The sequence below is a fragment of the Zychaea mexicana genome (assembly GCF_025766255.1).
Source record: "Zychaea mexicana strain RSA 1403 chromosome Unknown BDB00scaffold_44, whole genome shotgun sequence".
NCBI classification, from domain to species: Eukaryota; Fungi; Mucoromycota; class Mucoromycetes; order Mucorales; family Lichtheimiaceae; genus Zychaea; species Zychaea mexicana.
The window spans coordinates 19,968-47,964 of NW_026516707.1; the positions used below are offsets into that span (position 1 = coordinate 19,968).

The 27,997-nt window shown below is 41.6% G+C and overlaps 7 protein-coding genes across 7 annotated transcripts; 6 read left to right on the forward strand and 1 right to left on the reverse strand.

Annotated features, from left to right (window-relative positions):
• Nucleotides 1-2,009: 2,009 nt before the first annotated feature.
• On the reverse strand, nucleotides 2,010-3,597 carry BDB00DRAFT_826728 (uncharacterized protein). Its single transcript, XM_053123747.1, has 2 exons — nucleotides 3,310-3,597; nucleotides 2,010-3,223 (listed from the first exon to the last, which is right to left on the reverse strand). Exons 1-2 carry the CDS (start codon nucleotides 3,590-3,592, stop codon nucleotides 2,091-2,093), a joined length of 1,416 nt encoding a protein of 471 aa, XP_052978941.1. The 5' UTR covers nucleotides 3,593-3,597; the 3' UTR covers nucleotides 2,010-2,090.
• Nucleotides 3,598-4,040: 443 nt separating this feature from the next.
• BDB00DRAFT_420432 (uncharacterized protein) lies at nucleotides 4,041-4,672 on the forward strand. Its single transcript, XM_053117314.1, has 2 exons — nucleotides 4,041-4,184; nucleotides 4,244-4,672. Exons 1-2 carry the CDS (start codon nucleotides 4,157-4,159, stop codon nucleotides 4,534-4,536), a joined length of 321 nt encoding a protein of 106 aa, XP_052978942.1. The 5' UTR covers nucleotides 4,041-4,156; the 3' UTR covers nucleotides 4,537-4,672.
• Nucleotides 4,673-5,704: 1,032 nt separating this feature from the next.
• BDB00DRAFT_826736 (uncharacterized protein) lies at nucleotides 5,705-8,186 on the forward strand. The gene is made up of 12 exons (XM_053123748.1): nucleotides 5,705-5,829; nucleotides 5,911-6,062; nucleotides 6,186-6,370; nucleotides 6,459-6,546; nucleotides 6,607-6,661; nucleotides 6,750-6,896; nucleotides 7,002-7,099; nucleotides 7,199-7,285; nucleotides 7,353-7,416; nucleotides 7,528-7,685; nucleotides 7,774-7,913; nucleotides 8,009-8,186. The coding sequence occupies exons 1-12, from the start codon at nucleotides 5,750-5,752 to the stop codon at nucleotides 8,144-8,146; spliced, it is 1,392 nt and encodes a 463-aa protein (XP_052978943.1). The 5' UTR covers nucleotides 5,705-5,749; the 3' UTR covers nucleotides 8,147-8,186.
• Nucleotides 8,187-11,834: 3,648 nt separating this feature from the next.
• BDB00DRAFT_957914 (major facilitator superfamily domain-containing protein) lies at nucleotides 11,835-15,203 on the forward strand. The gene is made up of 16 exons (XM_053129672.1): nucleotides 11,835-12,159; nucleotides 12,246-12,311; nucleotides 12,392-12,427; nucleotides 12,498-12,517; nucleotides 12,643-12,674; nucleotides 12,751-12,869; nucleotides 12,967-12,998; nucleotides 13,082-13,157; nucleotides 13,273-13,541; nucleotides 13,673-13,787; nucleotides 13,932-14,089; nucleotides 14,202-14,211; nucleotides 14,320-14,379; nucleotides 14,488-14,513; nucleotides 14,620-14,782; nucleotides 14,863-15,203. The coding sequence occupies exons 1-16, from the start codon at nucleotides 11,859-11,861 to the stop codon at nucleotides 15,072-15,074; spliced, it is 1,695 nt and encodes a 564-aa protein (XP_052978944.1). The 5' UTR covers nucleotides 11,835-11,858; the 3' UTR covers nucleotides 15,075-15,203.
• Nucleotides 15,204-17,046: 1,843 nt separating this feature from the next.
• On the forward strand, nucleotides 17,047-18,408 carry BDB00DRAFT_826747 (major facilitator superfamily domain-containing protein). Its single transcript, XM_053123749.1, has 6 exons — nucleotides 17,047-17,375; nucleotides 17,455-17,512; nucleotides 17,606-17,870; nucleotides 17,940-17,999; nucleotides 18,099-18,124; nucleotides 18,198-18,408. The coding sequence occupies exons 1-6, from the start codon at nucleotides 17,134-17,136 to the stop codon at nucleotides 18,228-18,230; spliced, it is 684 nt and encodes a 227-aa protein (XP_052978945.1). The 5' UTR covers nucleotides 17,047-17,133; the 3' UTR covers nucleotides 18,231-18,408.
• Nucleotides 18,409-24,157: 5,749 nt separating this feature from the next.
• On the forward strand, nucleotides 24,158-25,111 carry BDB00DRAFT_420579 (uncharacterized protein). The gene is made up of 2 exons (XM_053117315.1): nucleotides 24,158-24,961; nucleotides 25,068-25,111. Exon 1 carries the CDS (start codon nucleotides 24,222-24,224, stop codon nucleotides 24,780-24,782), a length of 561 nt encoding a protein of 186 aa, XP_052978946.1. The 5' UTR covers nucleotides 24,158-24,221; the 3' UTR covers nucleotides 24,783-24,961; nucleotides 25,068-25,111.
• Nucleotides 25,112-27,932, forward strand: BDB00DRAFT_420580 (uncharacterized protein). Its single transcript, XM_053117316.1, has 4 exons — nucleotides 25,112-25,450; nucleotides 25,527-25,652; nucleotides 25,733-26,431; nucleotides 26,494-27,932. The coding sequence occupies exons 1-4, from the start codon at nucleotides 25,334-25,336 to the stop codon at nucleotides 27,646-27,648; spliced, it is 2,097 nt and encodes a 698-aa protein (XP_052978947.1). The 5' UTR covers nucleotides 25,112-25,333; the 3' UTR covers nucleotides 27,649-27,932.
• The last annotated feature ends 65 nt before the right edge of the window (nucleotides 27,933-27,997 follow it).

Genomic DNA, 27,997 nt, shown 5'->3' on the forward strand with positions numbered 1-27,997 from the left:
ACGGTAAATGTTATCATTGACGGAACCGAGGGGCGTTCAAAGTGTGCCACATGTTATTAAAGAGGAGTTGGTGTTTTGCGGAATGGAAAATAGCTTACGGGATCAATGGTCTTGCACTCGCGTTCGACCTGTGCAAGCCATTGTAGTAAGTAAAGCTCTTGCTTGTCCGAGCTCTCTGCGCTTTGTAATTTCTGTTCATCGAGAACAAAGACGTCCGAACTGGATTGCGTCGTCGATGTCATATTTTTTTGTTACGTTTCCTCTCCTTTTTTCTCGATGTGAAAATTAAGTAGAGGATCGGAACGGAAGTAAGTAAGGGCTTTCTTGTCTAAAAAGCGGGGCTGAGGGGCTTCTTTGCCCGCCGAACAGTGCGTTGAAGAGTACGTTACACACTCCGCATACGGAATTCATCATACTTCTGTGGGTCAAGTGATGATGGATAAGATAGCTCGTTTATTTCCTACAAAGAATACAGAGATATAAAAATAGGGCATAATAATCTGCCCATCCTAATACAGATAGCTCTTGCTGCGACGGGTATCATTGGTATTAAAACGGCTACCGTTTGCACCAACACTATTAGCAAGAAAGTGTTCTTCAGTGCTAATAGCACGACGGATCCAACTTTGACAGGTAAACGCGGAGATGGTAACCGCAGCCGTGTTCATACATTCGGTAAATGTTTCCTCTGGGTACAAGGCCTGCGATCGACAAACTTGCGAAACTCTGCAAAGAAGCTTTCGAGAGGATTCATACGCGTTGGTGTCACCGAAATATGCTACTACCACGCTTGTTATACTCGTGCGAGCTGCTGGTGTTAATGACAATCTGGATTTGAACACTAGCTGTACAAGTTTTGTCAAGCACTGGAAAGACGGCGGACCCGGTGGCGCTTTGACTGCTCCACACCATGTCTTACAGTTATTGCAGCACACATAATAAAGTTTCTTTCCCGCTGCAAGCGAGGAACGCAGTAAGTGGGTTCATCCTTACTTACAGGACTGTTTTTGCTTCTCCTTTTCAGTAGCGGTAACCAACAAAACCCTGATTATAAATGACGTTGCGATCATACGAAAGTCAAGCTTGTTCCCGATTCAGAAGCGGTCGCCTTTTTTTACTCTTGATTAGTTCGTGATACGTTGAAACTTGTAAACAGCGTGTTTTCCAGCATTGAACCTAATATCGAGAGATTTTGCCACGGTCGTCCTCTTGCCACGGTCGTCCTCTTGCCACGGTGGAGGATTTGGTTTACGAGCGTTTCAGTCCTTCTCGGACATCCTCGATGTGCTCGCTTTGACCTCGTTTTTCTCCTATTTATTATGGCGCCATCGGTAGACCTTTATGCTCTTCTGGCTGTCGTCGTCTTTGACATACTTGACGAGATGCATCTGCTCCTTGAGGTCACTAGTTGCTGGAGTAGCTCTTTTTTTTTAACTGGAGAGGTGCTACTAGATTTCGACCGATATTGATGTGGGCAGTATCACTAGCGTTGCTGTCGTTGCAACAGGGATCATCTCTTGTTGTCGGTATCTTTGGATGCTAATGTGGGAAAAAGAAAGTATAATCTTCAACTGGGCGCAATGTCCTTGATTTTTAAGGCACAAACAAAGACTGTCTGGCTTTTTTTGAGCTTCGCCCATTACGTATTTTTTTTAAAGCTGAAAAGCAAACACGTATGCTTGTAAAATCGCTTTTTTTTTTTTTTGTAGGGGAAGCCCCCGATCGGGGTCCAGTTTATTAAAGTGTGCAATTATCAGTAACTGCCAATAACGTTAAAGATACATAGTGTACAGGATGAAGTGACTAAGACACACCGATGTGTTTTAACTACGGACCAATCAAGAGCACCAGTGAGGACCATGCATATCTTGTCATAGCGATTTCCACGAAGTGACGACCCACATCAGGACAGCAGCGAGGACAACAAGCAGCCGGATTCGAACCGACAACCTCTTGGACAGAAGTTACCCGCCTTGAACGAGTCAACCAGGGCCTGCGCCCCATAAAATCGCTTTTTATTTAAAAAAGAAAGAAAGATAATATATAGTCAAGCGGGGAAATAACAGTAGCCGAATAGATACACTTTTGTGCTACCGTATAGAGCCATCAAAGCGATATTCATCGCTACCACCAGACAATTTCGCTTCATTGTTTATGGGTGTACTAATGGATCGGAGACACGATTGGCAGATATTCTTTGGTATGCATTGCGCGGCCTTTTCCATGCGTTCTGTAAATGTTTCGAGTTTTCCTAAAGGTCCACGATCGAGATATTTGCAAAACTCGGTAAAGAACTTGTCCAGAGGATTTGAGCACTCTGTAGATAAAAGTAATGAGGATGATGATGGTACCCGCGACTCGTTTACAGCATGACTGGTAAAAACCGGTGTTGATGATGCCCCTGGTAGTTTTTCAAGGAGCTCTTGTTCTTGCGCCAAATCCGATGATACGATTATTTTCGTGAAGGGCGATTTTGTTTTAGTTACATGGTCTACAAGTTTTACTAATGGGTTGATGGACGATGGACCCATGGTTGCCTCGAAAGCATCTACTCCTCCGGTAGTAGAAATAGCGGCATACATAGTAAAGACTCGTTTCCATTGTTTTTTAGGAACGCAATACCCAGGTCGTCTGTTGCCTAGATGAGGTGTGTTCTTGCAAGCCACCTTGTACAGAATGTATGTCGCATTTCCAATAAAAACGTAGTCGTCAATGCTATCATTGATTTCTTGGCTATGGTGATCAATGGAACTCATCACAGAAGAGGAAAGGGAAGACAAGCCGACATCGTCAAAATCATCCACTTCTTTTTCGTCTCCACCCCGATCTTCTTCTTCGTCGACGAGTCTTTCCACGGTGAATGTCAAGTTATCGGCCATATAGTCTTGGAGTTTCTTCATTGACATCGGATGTAGCTGCGGAAATCGACTAAGGAGCTTTTCCTTGAGAGTGACGATCGTATGCGTTCTGTCCGTGTCAATTTGATCGCGGAGAAAAGCCGCTTGCTCGGTATCCAGCGTCGCCTTTATCCGCCGTAGTTTTTTCAGAGGACCACACGGCCTGTAACCTTGAAATTCATTCAGTAACTCATAGGCATAGCTACTGCTGATACCGAGAGAATCAGAAACGTCGTGGACAGATTTACCACGGTTGATCACCTGGTCGGCAAGTACTCCTTGAAGTTGCTCTTTGGTTGCTGTTGTTGCTGCTATTTTTGCGATAGCTTTTCATCATTATAAGTCGGTAATTCTTTTTACATATGTCACATCCAAACCGCTGCTTCTGTTCCCCTTCTACGCGAATACTTACCATCGTCTTCAGTGTCACTGCCTGTTCCTTTATACGCCATAGCGTACTTTCTTTTGGATGAGACAGATCCCGCTAGTTCCATTTCACCTTTGATATGGCTATTAATACCACCACCAGCATAATTACCAGCAGTGGTAGCCACCGTCGTCGTTGTACCCGTCATTGCTGTTGCTGTTGTTGTTGTGTTGTTGTTGTTTAGGTGAGAAAGAAGTGAAAAAAACCAACTTGCGCCCCCACATGCATGAAACTTGAAAACATTTGTTGCACCTTCCAAATCCAGCATTGTTTATGTTGTTTTTGTTGCGCTTCAGACGACATTTAGCAGCTTACAGGTTTTCTCTCCAGTGTATACAGTATAGTATAATAGTGACCCTCGTTACTGCTGCTATTTACTAGTTTATTTACCCGCTGCTCGCACATTGTTGTTCCCTTTTCCCACAGAATCGTCGTGAGCAAACGAAGACGAGTATTTTCAGTAGACACCATTTGCACAATAGAGTATTGAAAGCTATTATGAATACCACTACAAATGTCAAAGTCGAAACTCCAAAAGTGCCGCATTTTGTACAGTTTCCGCACACAGCTATCAAGAATGAAACAAAAGGATCTGCCGCTTAACATAAAATTGCACATTAACAGCATCTTAACAAACGCAATTGCTATACTTGTGTAGAAGAAAGAAGCAAGTTCTATCCTATTGTCATTAACAGCGAGCAAAGCCAAGAAAAACCAAACACAACCTTCCGCCTCTGCAATAATCAAGTTCTCCAAGCCCTGGACGAGATAAACATCAAGTGAAGCATGATTTACTTACTCAACTTCCAAGCACCCTTCAAATTTGCTTAACATGTCTATGGTGATAAGTACAATGAAAGGTAAGAATAAAGTGGACGCATAATTGGGAGAAAAGGTTGGTAAGACTTTTTACTAAAAGGATCTACGAGACCGCTGCAAGTAGCAGTAGTATTAGCAATGGCAACACCAGGATCTATCGAGATGATGATACTGACGCTAATAAATACAGCGCATCCCTCCACATTCACCCAAAGACCATCAAGCACTAACCGCTTTCATCTTTTCAGTGAATTCGACGTTTCGCAAAACTTTTGTTATCTTAAAGAGATGTCAATTCCAGGCAACTGTATGCTTTCATGGAAAGCAACGTCCATCATATCTTGTATGGTCCCCATTTGTTTTGTGAACATATTGTATCCAAATGATTCCTAACCGTTTTATTTCTTTAACTAATTATATATTTTAATCGTCCATTCGATGATGAACATGCGCGTATATCATACATGATGATTCACATATCTACTATAGCTGTTGAAGTAGCTAAATATCAATTCAGTTTTACCATAACACTGCTTAAAGCTTTACGAAAAATGAGTGCAATACACCCTTGAATAAGGCAGAGTTACACTCCATGAAAAGAAATGGCACGGACAAATCAAGGAGCACCATGGTCGCGTCAGAGGATAGAATCAAACAGATATGACCTTCTTGACAAACTGTGTAGTTTTTGATGAAACGTCATTTCAGACGTCAGTCAGAAAGGACCTTGTGCTGTTCCTACTGCATCGTAACAAGAGCGAAAATTACATCAATATTGGATGCTGTGTCTGCTTCAAGATTAATCAAAGTCAGTGTGAAAATACCTAAACGCCTATCAAGGAGAAAATGGCTAGTCAAGAATCTGAAGTTCTGAGCATTGGATCGGTGTACCGTCACTATATCGGTTTATTGGGAAAAAATGCTGGATCAGATCGATAAGTATATTTACAATGAAAGGATGTTAAATGTTCTATGTAATGCTCCTATACACGCATCCAACGATATTGTTAAACAAATTGATTGCCGTGGATACCGACGCGTGTATCTTCCTCCATACTTACCTGAGCTTGATCCATTAGAGCAGTTCTTGTCCGTTACAAAAAGCAAGATCAAATGGTTATCGACGAGAATTCCTGAAGCTCGTAGCGATGTACAGCCTACTGACTCCGTGCGTTTTGTTACACATTCGTACAATTGCTTAAGTAAGTGTCGTAGAAGAGAAGAGTCGTAAAATCCGGTGCAGCGACAGCTTTAAATAGATACAGTAGGTGAGCAACATAGGTAAGCATTGATTTCTTTATCTCTTACTATAGCTCACTTCTCATAACAAAATGATCTTCAAGCGTGGTGGTTTGTTAGACGCAATAGTTGTCCTAGAAATAACCACATTTATTTTCAGCAATGCGACATAGAGACATTTGCATATTATCATAGAAAAACCTAATACTAGTAATTTATTATTGTGGACATGCGATATACGTGACATATATTTTAGCTGCAAGCGACGTTCATAGGCTTGCAGCATTAATTTTCATTGGGTGCGACATTAAAATGGAGATACTGCAAAGCTGACTTTTCTTGGAGCAACAGCTTCCTATTGTCAAATATGAACGATCCCGAGATATTAAGCACAGACGACGAATTGTTCCGCGAAACACATTACGCACGCTACGGTTTTGAGAGAACGTAAATTCACCACAATAATAGGAAGTGAATTGTAAATGGTTTTCAGCATTTCTCATTCGATTTGTATTTCTCTGTTGAAAGGAACATTTATGGCTTAACGGTGCTGGATTCACGACAAGCAACGTGTCTCGAGCGCCAACCTGAATTTCCCTCTCACCGATTCAACACTTTTTCTATACGAGATCAAAAAATAGAAGACTCACCTGCGAGTAATAGTGCCCGTCAAGAACCACGTAAAGTATTCCTTTCTAGTTTACTACTATGAAATTCAGAAAAGGAGGAACGACAGGCATATCTCATAAACCAACCTCTATAATTGTGACATTCATGCATATGCAATCCAAACAATATAACAGTGAAAAATCCAGTACGGCATTTATTATCGGCTTCCGCATCCGAGATTGTCGCGTTTATATCGCGCGATGGATACTGGAACTCGTTGAATATTGCTTTAGGGTTGGAACCAGGCAAGAGTGAAATAATCTCTATGGATGCTGCTGAAGTTAAAGAGAAGATTTATCTCGCGATTGCCGTTGCTGAGGTATATAATGATTTTCTACGAGTATATTGTATGCAGTTCTAATACTTGAATTCGTAATGGGATACCCACTTTCTGACGTATATTTAAGAAAAAAGCCAATGACGAGTTTCAATACACTTTACGTATATTCGAAGGATCTGCGCCTTTTCTGGAACAAACGCTATTAAGCATTAAAGGTAACATTTACTTAATCTTTAATTATTGGAGCTGTGATCCTTACATTTACGTATATGTAGATACCAGCCAAATAATTTCAATACCCAGCGCACCTATGCAAATAAGCCATATCCAGTAAGAGCAAGATGATGAATGAAAGAAGTATGGTAAAAGAAGTAGGTCAGCTCTATTTTGCTAATTCGACTTGTTGTCACTATTGTAGAAAAGATAACCACGAGCTACTGTTTTTAATGACAGCAATGGATGGGCATGTTCACACTTACGCGCAACATAATGGACAATTTGTAGAATCTTCTGATTTAGCAGCACAATTTCCAGTCTTAGGCGAAATTAACGATCGTCGTATCCGGTAGGTACACCCTTTCCCTTTTTGTTTGTTTGCGGGAAAAGTACATATTTGTTTTGCCTCTAATATTGAACTTTTGTGAATCGCAAATATTACATTTATGTGCAGGATTTTGTATATGCATATATATGATCAACCCAATGGTGAAAGGGTGATATGTGCGGGTGGTCAGGACGGAGATATCATTCTAGCGTTTTACGATAATGGTAATTACGATGAATATAAAGAAATAGCTAAAATAAGGCAAGACACATGATACAATTGGGCTAATTGAAAACGCAATAAACTGGCTGCGATTTATATAGATGGCAATGAAGTCAATAGTTATAGTACACGCATCTTTAGTCCGATCACATCCGTGCTGATATTTCAACCTCGGGTATCGAAAAAAGGTAATGATGAAAAAGTTTTTATGAGTATGTACTAGCTGATAATATACTGATGTATGGATGTATTTAGTAAACGAAGATGATGTACTGCACCTTATCGTGACGTGTGCAATTGAACTTGCTATTGTCTACAAGTAAGAAAAAATAAAGTGGTCATGATCTCACATGTTATTGGGTAGGGATTGGCAGGGAAAAGTGTACAGCTTACATCGACAGCTATCTAAATGTAACTACGTGTTGTGTAGATGTATCAAGAGGAACGGTCTAGCGAAAAGCCGTGTATTACCCCAATCCGATCACTACGATAGTGTATTATGTTCGCATGTGATGGATGTAGACTGGGATGGAGAGCACGAGATCCTTATAGGCACGTATGGTCGTCAAGTGCTCATTTACAAACAAGGTAAAGGAAAACTGTGCTCAAAATATATCAGTAGCAAGCTTGATCTAAAAAATGGACATCGCTTACATAATATGGCTCTCAATGCTAGTGGCAGGAACACAAGATTACAATATACTATGGCGGCGTCAATTCGCTTATCCAATATATCGAATATCGCACCTTGATTTAAATCGTGATGGTCTGGATGAACTTATCGTTACAACAATGTATGGTGTCCATGTTCTGCAGGTATGAAGCAAAATAAGAAGTACTATTGCTAGGTCATCGATACTGTGCAAGCATGGCAACTAACAAATTTTTGGCATTTCTCTATTAATAAATAGCCAAACATGAAGAAGGCGCGTGTACGTTTGCTCGAAGTATTGCAACATGTGGATGCAAGAAAACGCCACATGTATGAGCTGATGCTGGAATGGAAACATCAGAAGGAGTTAGAAAAGGCAATCATTTTCGAGTCATGAAATAAATCGTGTACCTTATTTGCGTTTAAAAGCTAATAGCATACCAAATAACTTTGTGCTCAAGAAGTGGCCAGTGCTGGGATCCTGCTCTGCCGTCTTAGTAGTACAACACAAGGTGTATCTCTTATAGCTCCGGTTCACTTGCTTGATTCTGGCTGTATCTGTACACAGTAATCGAAATATCCCTCAACGCTTTCACTGGCTGATATTGATGGTTTTAAGAGATGATATTTGAAAAGCGAAGATATCAAATTACCCGAACTCTGTTGCTGAATATACATTGTCATTATTGGATTGTACTTCTTGGTTTTATTTAGTACCTGAGGCGGTCTACGGAATATCCACGGAACGTCCAAGGTATACCGGTTTCCAAAACGCAGGTATGTGTAGCTTCGCGAAAGATACAATATAGAGTACTACTGCAATAATTCTTAGAATTATTTCGATGTTATAAGCAACTCTATAGAAAGTGGCAGAGACTAAAGCCCAGCAATTAAAACACACAAGCAACATATGATATAGTAAGTTAACGCTATGATCAGCTTCTCGTTTGGTAGTAGTTCCCTATTCTATAACTATCAGATATGATACTCAAAAGCGTTGAACTTCATGGGTATTGAAGTTACCGTAATGCTCCATATTTGAGTACTATGTTAGAACGCCAATTTCGATGATACTAAATCCTTTGCAAAAAGTGAGGGTTAACGAATTCGGATGTTTCAGGTATGGGGACCAATTTTGCTAAGCACAACATCCGGAAGAGCTTAGTCATGTAGAACTTGAATCCAACGGACAGTGAAATAAAAGCATCACCAATCGTGCGACCAGAGCACAGAGATGCATGTAACGATCCGCCTCGATTCACAGTAATTGTACAGGATGCTTTCAATGAACTGCACGGGTGATTATTCAACTTCGCAGTCAAATTATGTATATTTTGTATTATAAAGAACTCCTCTAGAATATCAACGGCGCCTATCATCAATAGCAATCCTGTACGCTGCAGCGGCAAGTCACACATTAAACTTTGCTTTTATGCAGGTGTACATAGGTGTTTCACAAAAAGCGTGGGGTAACGGAAATATGTTTATTCGTATTCCGAGCAAGGACTCGGAAACTTGCTACTGTACAATGATATGCTTCTGCGTACGATACACCAATTACGTTGAATGTTCGGGACCACTACTACGCTTCCTATCAACGTCGCTAGTATGACTGAGAGTACTAGCACTAGTACTGTAAATAATGGTATGTACATTGTCGTTAAGATTAACGAGAGCTGCTTGTCTATATGTTACTACACGTTGGTACAAATATCTTACTTTAGAGCGCTTATCTTTACGGAATACTGTATTGGACTGGTTTTAATGCTACCACTTTGTTAGATCTGTTTTATCGTGCTTTATCGAAAGATAAGCGAGCGTATTCTTTTTCTTTATTCGTTACGCTGAAACTTCTGTTTGTAAATCGCCCAAACATTTTTCTGTGGACTAGATTACAAAGCAGTACTTCCGTCTAAATATACCAATGATAATCATGGTTGTCCATTATGCATGTAGTAACAATATACTCTGTTCAGATGCAAGAAAAGAGTTTAATATATTATCGTGCTGAGCATAATCCCGCTGTTGTATGACCTGTCTCCACTGCCTCCATCATCACGCCACTTTCTAGGCAAACAATTTGTTCAAAGTCGCTGCCGGATTTTACAAGGTATCTTACTGATCTATTTATGTTTACAAGTTGGCGTATGTGCATATATTACCTTATGTTACAGAATGAGTACGACGTACATATTGAAGCAACACGGCAGAGTTCTACTTTGAGGAAGTCAATCCTACACTATGTATACCGTAAGAATAATTGGTGGTCAAACAAAACACAACGGGAGGCGGAACGTACTTTGCTTTGCATTTACTAACTGTCAACAATCTAGAGGAATGATTAAAATTACAACATTGCTCTCATTTGACCCTGTTTATGCATGTATTAACATAATCAATGTAGTTCTCGGTTTTTTAGTGCTCCTCAATTTGACATAACCGTAGTTTTGAGGTCTACTATTGTAAACAATTGACGTGTATCAAATCAAGATTAAATACTGTGGGCGTCACCATGGACATGGTATAATAGAGTCGAAGTTTATAGAGTATACATATCGAAATATCAAACCCGGAGCTATCGATAGGCGACCGGGTACATTCAGAAGATACCATATATATGATTTTAATAAATTGATTGCTTAGATTAGCAATAGTATAGCGAGAGTAGCTCTTCGTTGAGTAGCATTACGAATGCCACGCTGTCAAGGCATATGATGCGTACTAGCGACATGATTCAATGTCTTGCATACTTCACCGACGTAAGGAACCAGCTATATGAATACACCAAATCCTATAAGATAAATAGTGCTATTATAACTCTTGTTCTAATTGTATGTATTAATTGACAACTGCACACTGTGACGTGTATCGTTTCCTTCCCCTCTCCTTCCCACATTAAAATCTAACTGAGATTTCTGAAAGAAAAAAAAAGCAACCCAGGTTAGATTGTTAAGTGTGTATACACCCTATCACTGATCCCAAAAATACATATCACGAAGGGTGGGAAACAGTGAAATCAAGGAAGCTGCCGGGGCAGAACGAAATTCACCTTTTTTGGGTTAGCTTTTAGAAATACACTAGAGAAAAAGGTGGACAGCAGATAGAAGCAGACCTAGCAGGAGCAACGACTAGCACGTATTCGATTTTGGATTCCCGTTACACCTTTTTATTCATAAGCACCTATGAGAATAACATGATGCTGTTAAACAAGAGGCAGGATTTGTCATTGACTCGCTTTCTCTTTTATAGTCGGAAATACTATGACTACAGCTTGGAAATAAAGAAATTGACCGGATCAAGAATATGTAGTTCTTGTTAAGGAAAATACATTTCAATTGCATGAAGACAGACACAATGTGTTCACGTATTTTATTACGCAAAAAAGACATTGGAGCATTTCGAAGCTACAGGAGCGATACTCCTCATTGTAAAAGCACTACAGTAATCTTATAATACGCACTGGTGTATTTTTCTTTATCTTGCTTTGATACGTACACTAATCGGCGTCAGTTTTTTGGTACACAAAGTTTCCTTTCGGCCTCCCCCGCGCCTTTTGTTATGTGATTTATAAGGTCTCGGAAGTGCGACAACAGAGAAAAACTTTATTTTCAGGTGCCTGTTAGTAAAGCCGGGCCTGAGAAACGGCTGATGCAACCGATAAAAGTTTGTATGATGTTTTTAATTGTAAAGCAGTGTTGTGTTTTTGTTGATAGTTTATAGAATTGATCCACTATCTTGTTCCATACGGGTATTATCTTTTTTGTTCGCTCCGAGGACAAAAGCAGTATATATCGCTGTTTAGGGCTGTGCACGGTTCTCAGCATATCGTTTATCTCATAAAAAGGATTTGTGTGAAAAATTCATTGGGTTTGTGTGTAGAAAGTGGCAACAAGAGGGGCTCTATTATCCATTTCGGGTAAAGTTTGAGAAACACTCTTATTCCTTCTTTTGGAGCTTTTTTTTCTTTTGCAACACACACACTGCATGCAAATCTCTGATCTCGTGTCACCAATACTAGGCGGATTGTATAAAGCGTGACCACATTGGTTTTCATTTCTTGTTATTCTACTTTCTTTTACGCTCACAAGCATATTACACTTTCTCTATCCATGTCGAGGGACCAGCAAGACGTTGAGGCGGCCACTGCGGCTGCTACCGAGGCCTATACCTCCTCTGCTTTCCAGCAGCAGTTAGCAACAGGGGCTGAGACACAACAGCATCAAGCCCAGCAGGTGGACGACAGTTCCAACGTGGTGGCTGTACCAGCTACGGGAAAACGCTCCGGCAAGCTAAAACACCATTTCAAGGAGATCTTCGGCACGATTATCGTGAAGCCAGAAGGCAGACCACCGAGCATGTGGAAGATTCTGATATCTCTAAACAACACGCAACGGCTCACGTTTACTGCTGGTACGATGATATCATCTAGCGTGATGCTTTGCTGATAGCCATTACCCATTAATCATCTCAAACTGACTGGTTGTCACGGTATATAGCTTTCCTTGGTTGGTTATGCGATGCTTACGATTTTTTCTGCGTCTCGTTGGCCGCTACATATATCGGTAAAGAAAACTGGGAAAGCTTTATTTGATTTCAAGCTCAACGTAATGCATGGAATGTATTGCTAAAAATTGTTATTCAGCCGAAGACTTTGGTGTGGAAGTATCCGCCGTTACCTGTAAGTTTCTTGCTGTGGGGTGGAAATTTAAGACACTCGCCTAAAACTAATATGTGTTTTCTCTATACAGCTGCTATTACAACTACTCTTGTAAGCTTTAAACTTGATGTGTTCTTGGTGTTGGAGTTGATTTCACAATGATTGAGTGAGGTGCATGCGCTTGCGTAAAAAAAATTCTTATATACGAATGTTTATATCCTTTTCTTCCCTTATAGATGCTGAGATCGATCGGAGCTTTGTTGTTCGGGTAAGTAGACAGAGAAACTAGACAATCTGCCGTTATTTATATGTTGACATGACAATACTTTGTCTTTTTCCTTTAGTATGGCTGCAGATAAGTGGGGACGACGATGGCCTTTGATGATTGATATCGTCTTGTTCTCCATAATCAACATGGCAAGCGGCTTTGCTCCAAACCTGGAGACATTTATTGGTTTGAGAGGTAAGTACTGCACAACAATGAAGTTACTAGATGACTGTCGTCTGATAAGAGCTGTTGACATTAACGACGATGGACTGACGATGGTTCTATTTTTAAGCTGTGTTTGGTATTGCTATGGGTGGTGAATGGGTAAATAATTCCGTTCCGCATGTTATGATGGCGGTAAACATGTATATTGATCTGTTGCATATCATCCATGATCTAAAATGTAGGGTCTAGGTGCTAGTTTGGCTTTGGAGTCTCTACCAGTTGAAGCCAGAGGATTATTCTCTGGTATATATCAAGAAGGTAAAAAGGATTCTCTTAACTGCAAGGATGTGGATGAGAGAAAGGTTGAATTTTTCTTTCCATATACAATGTTTATTCACGTATGTATGATGCGAATCTTTTGGTACAAAAAAAGGTTATGCAGCTGGTTACTTGGTGGCGACGTTAGTTAACTATGCAGTACAGAGCACTGGTTCATCGTGGCGCATCATGTTCTGGGCCGGTGCAGCCTTTGCCTTGCTCGCAGTTGCTATTCGATTCGTTGTGCCTGAATCCGAAACCTTTGAAAAGACTCAAGAGGCTCGTAAGCTCATGTCTCGCTCGTTCTTTAAGGATATTTGGATCATGATTAAGAGTCATTACCTCCGCGTTATCTACATGGTCATTCTGATGGCCTTTTTCAATGTAAGTTTATTATTGCTATGATATTTGGAATATGGCGAGCAACTCCGAGCAAGATGATGATAAAATGAGACACGGAATAGAAGATGATTTGTTTGTAAATTTTTTATGATGGACAATAATAATATCATCAGTTCTTCTCCCATGGTTCGCAAGATTTGTATCCAACCTTTTTGCTCAAACAGCTCAACTACACGACCGCGGATCAAACAATAACTAGCGTAGTCTACAATATTGGTGCCATTGTAAGTATTATTCTTTTTTTGTTGTTATCAGTAGTTTATGGCGAGTTTACTAAAATCTGTCTTGCTATCTGTAGGTCGGAGGTAAAATAACCAGGCCCGTGTGCTGTTCATGGTTGCACATTCACTATTCTTACTCAATATTCTTGAAAAGGTACCATCATCGGCTTTTACTCAAACTATTTCGGAAGAAAGATCTCAATTATGGTATCCTGCGTGTTTGTTGGTGCTTTTATCCCGCTCTGGATTTACGGCGGGAATCCTGCATTGATAAGACTCGGTTCATTCATCCTGCAGTTCTTTGTTCAGGTATACAAGTTATCTAGACTATCTATAAACTTACACTACTGATCCCTGAAACTAGTCCTTCGTTACCTCTTTCATTGCTGACTCGATTTTTTGTTACTTTCACTATCTGTAGGGTGCATGGGGTATGTACAGTATAACTTATTTTTATCTTTTGACAAAAGTTAATTTGTTTGTCTGCAGCAAGATGCAGCAAAAACAGTAACTGTGAACTCATCATGCATTAACCCCAGGTGTTGTCCCTGCACATTTAAATGAACTTGCACCTCCTGCATTTAGAGGTCTCATGCCAGGTAATATAGCCTCCTGCTCTTTCTACTCTCTAAAAACCCCAGTGTATAGAAATGTGAAAAGCCGTACTCATTGCAAAAACTATTGTGCCCATCCTCTCCTTATTCCAGGTCTGGCTTATCAGCTCGGTAATCTAGTAAGTTTCTTCGGAAAGCAAAAACTTTAAAACAAGCTCTTAGTAGAGAGAGCTTAGGTTGTACTTACCGTGTCGTCATTATCATTATCATTATCATCCTAAATAGATCAGTGCAGCATCAAGTCAAATCCAGGCCACAATCGGTGAGAAATACCCACTTCGAAACGACGATGGCAGTCTGCTTATCCGAGAAGGCGAGCCTGTTCCAAATTATGGTTTAACCCAAGCTATTTTTATGGGCTGCGTCGCGGGTTGTCTCTTAATTTGCAGTATGTCCTCTTTGTTCTTGTTAGCCAATTACATGATGTTCTATAGATACTTACTATACTTTTCCTTTGAATCAATTTAGCCATGGTTGGCAAGGAAGAGCGCAACAAAGACTTTATGGACAATCTTCTTGAAGACGAGCATGGTAATGCTATCGGTGCCAACGACATTGATGATTATCGTATGGAGCACGGTGAAGCCTCTAGTGAACGTATCAAAAATGACAAGGCCATTCAAGAAAAGGTGCATGTTGAACATGCCGAGCAAATCCAGAGTCAGCAACAAGAAAAATAACCTGCTTGTATTTTTATACTTATTATTGACTACCTTTTTCCTTGTATTCACTTTTGTATTTTTTCAGTATATATCCCACAAATCATAAAATGTTTTCACCTGCCACTTCACCCCACAGGTATCATTTACATATAACGACAGAACCTTTTTTATTTATATTGGATTATATAACATATGTAAAGAATAGAGGAGCTAGCCTTCTTACCGTATTCTTCACGCACTGTAACAAACTGGGTACTTATCAGCTGTTTTCTATATCAAGGCAACGACAGACACGGTCAGAACAGTAAAAACAAAGTCGCCGATGCCAATTTGCACTCCCTATTATGCTATTAATGCAAACCAGTAATAGTTCACTTTGTCAAGGTGAAATTTATAATTGTCACCCGAAAGGTCAAAGAGGGAAATAGAGGGAGGAATTCCATATGCCTTCGTTAGCCTTTCCAACTGTATCAACTGTGCCAACTGTATATTACTGAGTATTACTATGATAGTGTGATCTTGTTGGAAATAAAGAAAGGTTCGACGATTAATACAATAGATATCATACTTTCTAGCTTTGATCGTTATGCGGATCTACACATCGACAAAATAAGTATATTTTACTTGTGTCGATATGACTAGAGGAGAATTTACTACCATAACGGCCTCAAGATTTAAAAGCGTTTTTCTAAAAAGAGTTTGATGATACCATTTACACTTAAGCGCGGTATGATATAGCTGATCCTAAATTTTACCGAGAATAGACAAGCATTCGTGATACAATGCTACAAGTGTACCATGACCTCAAACTTTGCAATGTCGCATCCAATTGCTTTTTTATTTCGTGTGTGAATTATCTAAAGTAAAACGGGCCTATAGCTTTCCCATATCGTGTCATCGTAAAAGCTATCCCTAGTTGGATCCAGGTAAAAGGGTTATCAATTGTTCGAAACTCTTAGGCATTACTGCGAGGATAGCAAATCTAGCGAACTGTACGAGATTATATAACGAGTGGGTAACGTTTGTATGCTTCATCTGCTTTTTCTCTATCCTGCACGTGCAGCATCCAACGCGATGAAAAATATAATAGCAGCAACAACAGCAGTAGCAGAAAAGACAGCTCAGTTGTTCGGAGAACACATTGCCAGTAGCACTTCTTCAGCTTCTTCATATTCTAACAAACATAGTGCTGACAAGCAGATGCTGGTATTTACTTTACAATTAAAAAATAATTTCAGAGTTACTACCACTACTGATAATGGAAGAACCATAGCATATCTCGGATGGACTTTTGATGCGTGATTTCTTTTGCGTATCCTTGACAGTCAGAAGTATTGGCAAACAATGCTGCAGCAGTATTTAAAAGAAACATGAAATACTTAATTACTCTTGTAAATTTCTAATAATAACAGCCGCAGACTTTGGGGTACAACCATCCGACGTCACTTCAGCAATCACAACTACGTTGATGCTGCGCCCAATTAATGCATTGTTGTTTGGGTATAAAAATAAGCTAATAATACGTATTTAGAAAGTTATGGTACGTGGAAAGATCATGGTTTACGTACCAATCATTTCGGGCGTTAAACGACCACCATCATCGTATAAATTGGCAGCGAATCGATGGGGAAGGCGGTGGCCCTTAATGGTTGATGCTGTTTTGTTTTCAATCATCAATTTGGCAAGTGGATTTGCGCCAAATTTGGAGACATTTATCGGTTTGAGAGGTAAAGGCTGCAGATAAGTTACGATCTGGCTGATATCGCTGGCATTAACGATGAACGATATGATGGTGATGGCTTCTGAACTTTTAGCCGTGTTCGGTATTGCTATGGGTGGTGAATGGGTAAGCGGTAAAAACTTTGATTTATGCCGCTTAAAATGTTCCTGGACAATATTGAACCGATGAGTCATTTAGGATATTGACGCAAGTCTGGCTTTGGAGACACTGTCAGTGGAAGCGCGTGGTCTGTTTTTTTGTAATCTATCGTAAAGGTAAGTATACAGATATACTTTCTTTCAATCCACGGTGCGCGAACCGTCATCAGTATTACAACCTTCGACATTGTCTGGGACAATGGTTACAAAGGTTATGCTCTTGGTTATTTGCTATCAACCTTGGCTAACTATGCTATCGAGGCGACTGGATCTTCCTGGCGCATTTTATTCTGGTTGGCGCTGCTTTTGCTCTAGTAGCTGTGTTTTTCGTATTTTTGCTCCGAAATCGCCAACCTTTGAAAAAACAAAGGAAGCACGTAATCTCATGGCTCGTTCTTACATTATGGACGTGTGGATCATGTTGAAAAACCACTATTTACGGTAAGTATCATATGATATGTTCGCGTTTCCTTCATCAGTATACACTTGTGGATAATGTTTTTCTCATGCAAAAAAAAAGTACGATCTACATGATCATTTTGATGGCTTTCTTTTGCTTTTTAGCACATGTTACTCAGGTAGAACAAAAGCTAGCAGAAGTAATAGTTGTGGATCATTGGGGAGGGTTGTTGTTGAACTTAATGAATACCCATGCTATCAATGGTACGTAGGATTTATATCCAACATTTCTAGAGTCCCAGCTCGGACATTCTACAATGGAGCAGACCGTAACCAGCGTCGTATATAACATTGGAGCTATCATTGGTGGTATTCTGGTAGTTCATTACTCTTCAGATGTTAGCCGCAAACTTTGCATTCTCGTGTGCGCGGTGCTGGTTGGTGCTTACATTCCTTTATGGATATACGCTCACAATATACAACATTCGCTTCGTTTTGGTGCTTTTGTACTGCAGTTTTTCGTTCAAGGCTCATTTGGTATGTCAGATACTACATTGAGATGAAACGTAAAATGTGTGATTAATAGAAACGATTATGTATGAATAGGTGTTGTTCCTGCACATTTGAACGAGTTATCGCCGCCTGGCTTTAGAGGTAATACGTCTGGTAAGCAATAAAACAAAGGCGCTATGACCGTTGCTAAGAATGATTGTTCGAAATTAACGCTTGTTGCAATGTTTAAATACCATTGATGATAAACGCTAGGTTTATCATATCAGCTCGGAAATATGGTATGCTTTTCAATGGGGATATATTGTCTATAAATACATGCTCATTGTTTTTGAATTACACATAATTTTTTAGATTAGTGCGGCCCAGTTCGCAGATCCAGGCTAAAAGTGGCGAAAGTATCCCAGTGAAGAATGCAGATGGTAGTCTTTAGCTTCGCGAAGGAACGTCCATTGCTGATTTTGGCCGGGTGCAAGCTAAATTTACTAATGTGGTTGTTGCATGTCCGTAGCTAGTAAGATCAGCACTACTGATGTAATGATTATTGAGGAAAATTACAGATCACTTGATTCCTATATAACTGTGTGTTACCTTAGCGTTGACTGGAAAAGAAGAGCGCAACAAGGACTTTATGAAGAATATTTCTGAAGATGCACATGGAGGTGTGCTCGGATCGGATGATTTGGATGATTTGCAGCAGGAGCAGGGCACAGCTGATCATACGTCTCAACAGGAGGAAGAACTGTAGGAAAATCAGAAAGAGATCACACATGTTGAGATACTAAAAACTACCAGCAACCAGTAGTAGTAATTTTAGCCATAAATGCCTAAAAGCTACATATATAACGAAAGCAGTAGTAATAGCAGAAGTATTTATCAACTTTGTAAAATTCTTTGAAAATACATACATAACATCTGGTAAAACGAGTACAAGTTCGGTAAATGCCTTTAACTGTACGTTCTCTTAAATAATCAGAAACACTATTATTGGTGACTTATCAAAGTAATTGGCCCCCTCACTTACACTTCTCTATTTAGGCTACAAGATTTTTGATTGGTGTTTTGGCGCGTAACATTAACAAGATATATCAATTATTACTTAGAACAGGGTAAGAAAATGAAGAATAAGAAGGCTTAGTCCAGTAAAGTCAATAACATGGATTCTGCCACGTATTCAATAATGTTGGCGAGAAAATAAATTAAGAAGGTTAGGGCACAGAGATGCTGTCTATCGTTTACTATATGGGTAGATGTCATTGTTGTGCAACAACGGAGAAAAAGGACGAATGCAGAAATGGAGGTGGTGTGGCGATTACCTCTTTTGGCTTGTCCTTTCCATACAGTAAAGCGTAGTATAGCCTTGGTCGAAAATGGAGATCGACATTGTGAAAGAAAATCAAAGGTGGAAAGGACAGCAAGCTCTTGTACATACGAAAACATATATAATAAGGTGATGTATGGTTGTGTGTGGCAATAATTTATAACAGAAAAGTAAATAGCTCGATGCTATTAATCCTGGCGCAGCATCGCCGCCACAATAAACACAGAAACCTCATGTTCCACAGGAAAGAGACGTGCATGTCAGGTCATTATTGCGCAATTGTTGGAACTCGTCAACCACGGGGTTTCTCTCAGATAACACTAACAGCTACCACGTGCTTATTGCTTTTTTGAAGGAACAGGAGCCAGTAGGTGCTTGGCAGGACGAAATTATGCGATAAGATGTATCTGTTTATTGAGTTACGAGTTAGCTTCTGTAACTCACCAAAAAGGAAACTCAGCCCTTTCCATGTAATTCCACCCGCACACGGAGAGTGACAGAGAGAAAGCAAGTACTTACGCAAAGTATTCCCTGAATTCACAGGGAACCACCAGCGCACTTTTGACCCGTGACTGGGGTAAACGGTGAAGACAGGACTTACGGCCGAAGGCTGCCTGTGGTAGGGAGTATGCCGTTCGCATGAGGCGATACAACATCCGAAGTGGACATGGAACAGCGGCTACTAGGCGATACAGATGTGCAAGGGAGAGAGAGCGGGAGAGGGTATAAACAACAATACTAAAAACACAGAAGAAGAAAAGATATATATAAGAGCGCAAGGAAGAAGATGAGGCTTTTAACGACTTCCTCAGGTCCAAGACAAAGCAAAAAGCACACGCAACCGTCGAGATGGATGGATAGCTCTTGACCACAGCCGATGGACTACGTGACAGGTCAGCTTCTAGCAGCGGCAGCGATGTGGAGCGAGATGACAGTAGAGCATCAATCTAGACCAACATGAAGGTGTCTGTGCACTATAGCCATTCAGAGAAACAAAAGAGACGAACAGATACTGGGAAACTGTTAAACCGCGCACACATACAAGATCCTATCGTGCTACACTTACCCATACTTCTACGATGAGGCAAAGGAAAGCCGAACACACGGCCAGATCAGAGAATCGCAGCCAAGACAAAAACACTTCATCTAGGTGGAAAAAAGAAAGATCATTAGAAGGCTGCACAGTCTGTGCTATCTTTATTTTTGACATGGCATGGTTATCCTCCTCCATCCCAAGCCGGTTCCAGCTATACTTACATTTGCTTGCCGTTTCAAAGAAAAGATAAAGACAGAGAGAGGTTGGTCTAAACCAATTTATATCCAAATAGATCACCGCAGAGACTGCCTCTATTAGAAAAAAAAACTTCTATGAGCAGCTGCGTACACGACATGTACACTTTTGGACATGTCATGGCAGACATCTTCCTGGTTTTTCAAACACGCAAAGACAAACACAAGCACAAGATCCTTTCCAGCTATACTTACTGTTATGGCATCCTTGGGTTGGAGGAAGAGAGCCTTGAGTTAGAGAGAGGAAAAGCAAGAAGGGCACGACCAATTCTGGAAACAGATAATAGAAGAAAGGGGAGAGACCGCCATACTGCACACCTTTAACACGTCATCCCCAGCACCCAGGCCATCCTACTCACCTACCAATGTTCAAGTCCCTTTTTGCTTGTCCGCCGGACACGATTAACCCAGCCAGCATAAAGCGGAACCTGAAGTAGAAAGAAAGGAAGAAAGACCATAAACAGGCTGTTCTGAAGATGCAGCTACTTTTGACACATCATGACATCAGCACCCCTAACAGACACTCGACTTGTCTCCAGTTCATATTCCAATTCCTTTTCCTACCGTACTTACAGTTGCTGCTTGTGCTTAAAGGTGAGGTGCAAACGCCAAGCCGAGCCAACCGTATCAAAATGTCAGAACTCCTACAGTAGTAACAGAGAAGAGAGGAGCTCATTTCAAATCCTTCATCATCTGAGAAGTGTGATTCCTTGAAACACGCTGAATACAAGTATCAACGTATTAACTATGTATACAGGAGTATCCAAAATCTTTATGAGACATGACGATCCCGCGCTTGCCGATGTTTCATTTGGTGGAAAAATCATGGTCTTTAGTGGTGACTTTCGCCAGGTATTCAACATTGTATCCTCTCTTCTACTTTGCATTCTTTTACTATGAGTGGTAGTACTTATGTACAGTAAAGTAACTGCAACAACCTGATAATCGGTCCTTTATGTGATAACAAATGCGTCGCACTCGCAAATTGTACAGCACTGCTTAAATCACTCATCGATTTGGCCCAGCGTCATCATCCACCACCTTGAAACCTACATGCGCGTCCAACAAGCTGCAAAGACCAATGACGCAAACGAGCTTTCGCGAGTTTGCACAATATTTACTTCGCATTGGTGATGGTGCTTAGCTGTTGGTGCCAGCCACTGATGACAGAGTCCGGCTCCCAGATCAAATGCTCATACCGCATTACAACATATACGAGCTCATACAAGTCATTTACGGCAACCTCAACGCACCACACGTCGATCGTGATTACCTCATTAATCGCTCTACCTTGACTCCAAGAATGTCGACGTTACAGCAATCAACGATTTCGTGCTCGGTCATTTTCCAGGTACCATACATGAATTCCAGAGCGCTGATACAGTGGATGATGCAGAAGATCAAATCACATACCCACCGGAGCTTCTAAATATATAATGAATCCATCCGACCTTCCACCACACTCGCTGAAACTTAAAGTCGGTTGCCCAGTCATGCTTGTGTGGAACTTGCACACCCAAAGTGATATCTGCAACGGGACACGGCTGATTGTACGCTCTTTCCAACGATTTGTACTTGAAGCTGGAATAGCTACTGGACCTCATGCCGGCAACATCGTCTTAATCCCTCGCATAATACTAACACCATCACAAACACGCTCCCTCTATCAGTTTAATGGCATACAGTTCCCTGTCCGCCTGGCATTTGCAATGACCATCAATAAGGCACAGGGTCAAGCTTTCAACACTATTGACCCTCTACTTGTCTGAACCTCCTTTCATCCATGGTCTACTCTATGTAGCCATGTCACGCGTCCGCACCCCTTCACCCATCAGAATGGTGTTAGATCCTGTTGACTCAAGGAACTCGGGTCAGCAAGGCCAAAACACCCGAAATGTTGTTTTCCATGAAGTCCTTCTATTGATCGTCTAATCTCTTTTACCTTATTATCAATATCACTACATACATCATCTTTTTCAACACTTCATTTCGCATACCGTTTAAAATTAAAGATGGTTAAGTATCAAACTTTGACGACATCCTATGATAGACTATACACTGCACAATGATCTTGCTTTTGTTTTTGAAAACAGACAATAAGCATTTGATAGCGAAATACTGATCCAACCTCGCTCCACCGGGGGAGGGGAGGGTAAACCCCCTTGCGATGCGTTTCCGTTGAATGACACGGAGCGAAGCGAGGAAGGACCGAGGTTTGATAACGACGGCGAGAAGGAGTTAAATCATAAAAAAAGAAGGTTCAAACTACATATATGCATTCAACGATCTCCGTTAATGCAGCTTAGAATCACATTTAGAAACTTGGAATTGATTCTTTTGTTACAGTAGCTTTTGTTGAGAGATTATCATTAAATACAAAAAAAGCAGAAATGCTCTATACACATCAAAAGTGCTTTTCATCTCGTACAGCCTTACTGCTCTTTAGTATATGTTAAAGTGAATGTATTATTGTTAAGTAGTAGTTAGTAGTGTATAGCAGCAGTATCTGCAGCAAGATTGCCAGCCCATCATTCAGCCAATACTTTCATGCATGTCATCTATTTTTTAATACAGCAGTTAAAGTTGGTTGGTCCATGTGCTACTTGTATTAGCGAGATGTCAAAAAGTCAGCCATCGTCCGAAGTCGTACGAAAAAGCTGGCCTTCTTATTTCCTAAATGAGATATAGAGAATAATGGAAAGGGCCGCAAGATTTAACAAGAAACGATCCGTCGCCAAGAATTTTGCTTTAATGTCTTGGACAACTTTGTGAGAGGATAAAAAAAGCGGCCAAAAGGACTTGATTTGGGCACCTATCAACATCTCACATAAATTGGTTTCTATTATCCTACTGTTATTCTTCATCGAATGCTTGGATGCCTTTTTCTTTGGCAACTGGTCAAAACGGGTTAGAAGATTTCCGGTTAAACTTTAGAGTCAGATATGGTTTCTGCCTGTGCGTAAGAATATTCTTTTCCTATGAGCAAGCAATACTTTGACCTTCTCGGAAGAACGACATCAGTATTTTACAGCGTGACACTCCCCCCTCCCCTAACGAACGTGCTGTCCAATAGCCATACAGCCAAGAGAATAAGCTCTAGCAGTGGACTGAATGATGTCATAACAGCAAACCAACTGTAAAACCATCTATATGATAGCCTTTCTCTCAGTATAACACCGGAATTTCTCACGAAACAAGGGCAAGAAGGTTAATATATCTACTAGAAGTATTTACTGCCCACCTGATAAAGTTATGGCACATTATGCGGGTCATCATGTATGTGTTGTACGATTGTGACCTCAGAAACCTATTCCGTTATGGCGGGGTAAGGACATATTAAGCAACGTTCCATGCCTAGAAAGAAAGAGAACTGTGATACGAAACTGGAGGTAGCGGTGTCTTTCTGGGACACATGATGTTTTTGTACGATAATGTGTTCGTGCACTTAATCGATGAAACATCCAGCATTAAACATATTACTGCTACTGGTACTACCACTAAGTGAGATATCAGAACGGTATATGTATGCGCATTAGTTTCTTTGTGCAAGCACGAGCCTTGTCCTCGAGAATGGCACAGAACAACGCGGTCGATCGGTTGCACAGGAGCCCATGTTCGAAAACGAGCAAGAAGGCAGCTTATACATTGGCAGTATCAGTGCGCAGAAACGATTTGATCTCGGTCTTTAACCTTATAAAGAAAAAGCTGCACCGGTTTATTGCACACTCGATTAAAAGAAAAACGCCTTTCCTACGACATAGCAGCATATGTCCCAATTGCCAAAGTACACATTAGAGTGTTATTGTTGTTTTGTCACGCGGATCGAGTCGTGTAATCCAAACAATGATCCAGTAATCTGCAAGTTTCTTTCTCTTAGCTTCTTGCCTCTATTGTGTCACTTGGGTAAGCAGCAAAAGCATGAACAAGCAGCGCAGGAACAGAAGAGACATACCCGTTTCGTGCGTTGGAGTCAAAAAGCCGGTCATTTCGGTGGTACAATTTGCCTCGGGCTGCGCGCGGGCAGCCCCCAAGTGGGGGGGGACAGGTTAGGGCTGGGCTTGGTGACACCGAGTGAAAGCTTGTCTTTGGGCTACTGCGATTGGAGATGTTTCAAATCGCAAGGTTCGACGAGGATGCGTGTTCAATGGAGTTCCCATTACCAAAACGACGGATGGTTGGGTGGTCTATGTCAACCCTCTCTCTCTCTCTCTCCCTCCCTCCCTTTTTCTCCTCTCCTCCTTTTTTTCTTTTACTTGACTCTTTGTTCATGTCCGACCATTGAAAGCCTGCTTTTGCACCCTTCAGAAAACGCTATCGTGCCCATATAAACTGTCCCATCAAAGCACACCTACATACCCTCCCTCCCTCCCTTCCCCCCCAACAATCCCCAGGAGCACAGCAGCACAGCAGTAGCAGCAGTAGCAGCAGCACGCTCATCACCCATACAAGAACGAGCCATTTAAGCCTAAACTGTGGTGGGCTGACTGAATAAGACATAGAACTTGTAGTGTGTATTGTCAAAATGGTGTTGTCCTCCTCCCCCCCAAGCTACGACTCCCCCACACGCACTGCTTCTTTGGATTAATGCCTTTTCATGTCTCTTTTCTTGACAGGACAACGAGAGTGACAGAGCCAGAGAAAGGCCAACAAGCACGCTGACAGTCATAGCCCGTAGAGACACCATTATCTGCGCTTAGACAAAGCAGCAGCGACCTTCAATCAAAGACACGCGGTGGTAACGAGTTGACCTGCCAAGCCATAAATAAGATACCTAGAATACGTCCGTAAAGAATAGCATCGTTTCGCCAGTCTCTCTAGCCCTCGCATACAAAGACGACACTTGTTCTCTATACCATTAACTCGACAACCTTTTTTTCAAATGTCAAACGAATCAGCGGGATCAGTACCCGAATTAACGACTACGGCAGCAGCAGCAGATAACAACGACGACAGCAGCAGCAGACGAGGACCCTTCAGCGACCCTTCAGACGGACTGGTAAGAGAGGCAAAAGAAAAGAATTAGAAAAGAAGCTATGTTTTGCCAACTGCTGCTCACTCTCTGTTTTTTATAGCTCGTGCCCTTCTACGAACAACTGTTGAGACTTTCTTTCCCAGACAGTGTAACAGCAATCGAACACTGCCGTGATCTTTGCGCCCAGTTTGGCTTCACTGTCAAGCAAGAAGCAAGCACGCATCGAGTAAGTCAAACCTTATTCTTCGCGTGCTTCATGTCAACCTGTGTTGGTTAATAAAAAGATGCTGCTCAATATGATACTAGAACATCTATGTCTATTGTTCAAGAGAAGGTCTTCCTGACTCACTACGAAATCCAAAGTCGAACCCAAAGCGTAAACGACCGTCCAAACGTTGCGATTGCCGATGGCGCGTCGTCTTATACCAACAGCAGGGAAATTGGGTGTTTCGAAAGTCTTTGAATCCCGAAGCAGCAAAACACAATCATGAACTGATGCGGCCGGAAGAAATCGATCGCAATTGGCCAAAGAAGGTCATTGACTTCATTTATGAGCTGGCGCGCACCAATTTGCCGACGGCTGATATTCGATCCAAGGTACAAGCCGAGTTTCCCGAGCTCAGCTGGAACGAGCGACGTTTTTATAATCGATTGACAGAGGAAAGACAAAAGATCAAACATCGTGAAGCCGTAACGCGGGCACGACGCTTAACCGACATGTGGGAACGTGTTTGCGTGGCAGCAGCGGGTAACGAAGAGATGTCGGGTTACATCGAAAGCGAGCTCGCAAGGCTGTTTTCTGTAACCTGTCAAATGACAAAGCTGGATCCACAAACTCTGCATCCTCCTTTGATCGCCGGCGAAGAGGAGGACCACCAGCAAGAGCAGCAAATGGAACAACAACAACAACAACAGGCACAGACAGATGAATCGAACGCTATAGGCACTTCATCGATGTCGTCGTCGTCGTCAAGTTTACCTTCGGTTTTAAGTTCGCCTGGACAGGTAAGATCTTGGCAATTACAATAGAAGCGCATTATACTAAATATGGGATATTTCTTGTGCAGAACCAAGAATCGGGAAGCAGCGTCACATCCCCAAGTAGCTGGCCACCATCTGTTGGGGCCACATCAACAAGTGCACCCATACCTTTCCCACCGAAAAGATATAAAAAACCACTCCGTCCTGCAGGAAAGGAGCCGGCTAGCAATAAGCAGGCTGAGCCACCGAAAGGCTTCGCAACTGTAGTTATCCCAGAAACCACGTTTTATGTCAAGATACATGGTCAACGGGTCGCCAATGAAATCCAGCTTTCTCGTAATCCTCGACGGAACCGACCGACACCAGCTCAGCCCCAAGAGGCTGTAGAAGACAATGGCCCGACGCGCAAGACAGCGAGACGAGCACCACGCCCACTACAACCTGCCCCATTACAGCAAGGACAGCACCCGCATTCATCCATGCAATCTTCTGTACAGCAACAGCATACGGAACAACGGCAACAGCAACAACAACAAAGATTATCCATGTTAGATCCACAGCAACAACAGCATACTCCTCCTACCACTACTACGGCTACTACTAACTTTGTATATCATACGGGATATGACCATCAGGGCTTGCCTCTACATTCAACGATTCCCGGTTACGATTTCCAGCGATTCCATCCACAGCAGCAGTACAGTATATCACCTTCAGGATCGACAGGGTTCGCACCCCCTCCTTCGGCGCCCGTTGCGACTGACAACATGTCACCACTCCAGCCTTTTGATCCGTCCACCTCGGTCGTCCGAACTACTAACGAGCCGACAATTCATCCCGCGCTCCAATCCAACCCAGTGGCGCACAGGCCACCTCCTGCCACAATCAGGAGAGATTCCGCGCCTACCATGTACCCTTTGGCCTCTACTGCGCCCGGTGTTTATCAACTGGCGGCCGCCGCTGCTGTTGTGACGTCGCGTGAAGAAGAAATACGCGCTGCTGCAGCACATCATCAGCAACAATCGCAATCGCAGCCACACCCATCACCGCAGCAACAGCAACAGCAACCTCCTCAACCACAACAACCAGAGAGTAGCGAGCGTAATCTCTTTATGCCTCAGCAACATGAACAACAACAACATCATCATCACCATCACGGCATCATACCGTCATATCAAACCGACCATCCACCCGATACACCCATGCCTGGACGGAACCATCATGATGCTGAACCCCAATAGTGTGCAGTAGATGGTCTCCTAAATTTTGTTGTTCTTTCTTTTAGTTTAATCCAAATTCTAAAGAATCGCGACCATCTACTATGTTCAAAACAAAGAAGAAGAAGGAAAAAGGGTGTGAGGGAGTAATTGCTCGTAGAAAAAGATTAGATGGATGGAAGGAAGGAGTTGCTACTATGATTATTTGGATTTATGCTATAATATGTTTTTTAATTCTTTGGAATACTGGAGTAGAAAAAGAGAACGGAAGGGGTTTATGAAAATGAACATCAACTTATTAAAACAAGTCTACTACATCATCAATTGTTATTCTTGGCCTGTTGTGCTTGTCATCCATAGCCTATAAACACTG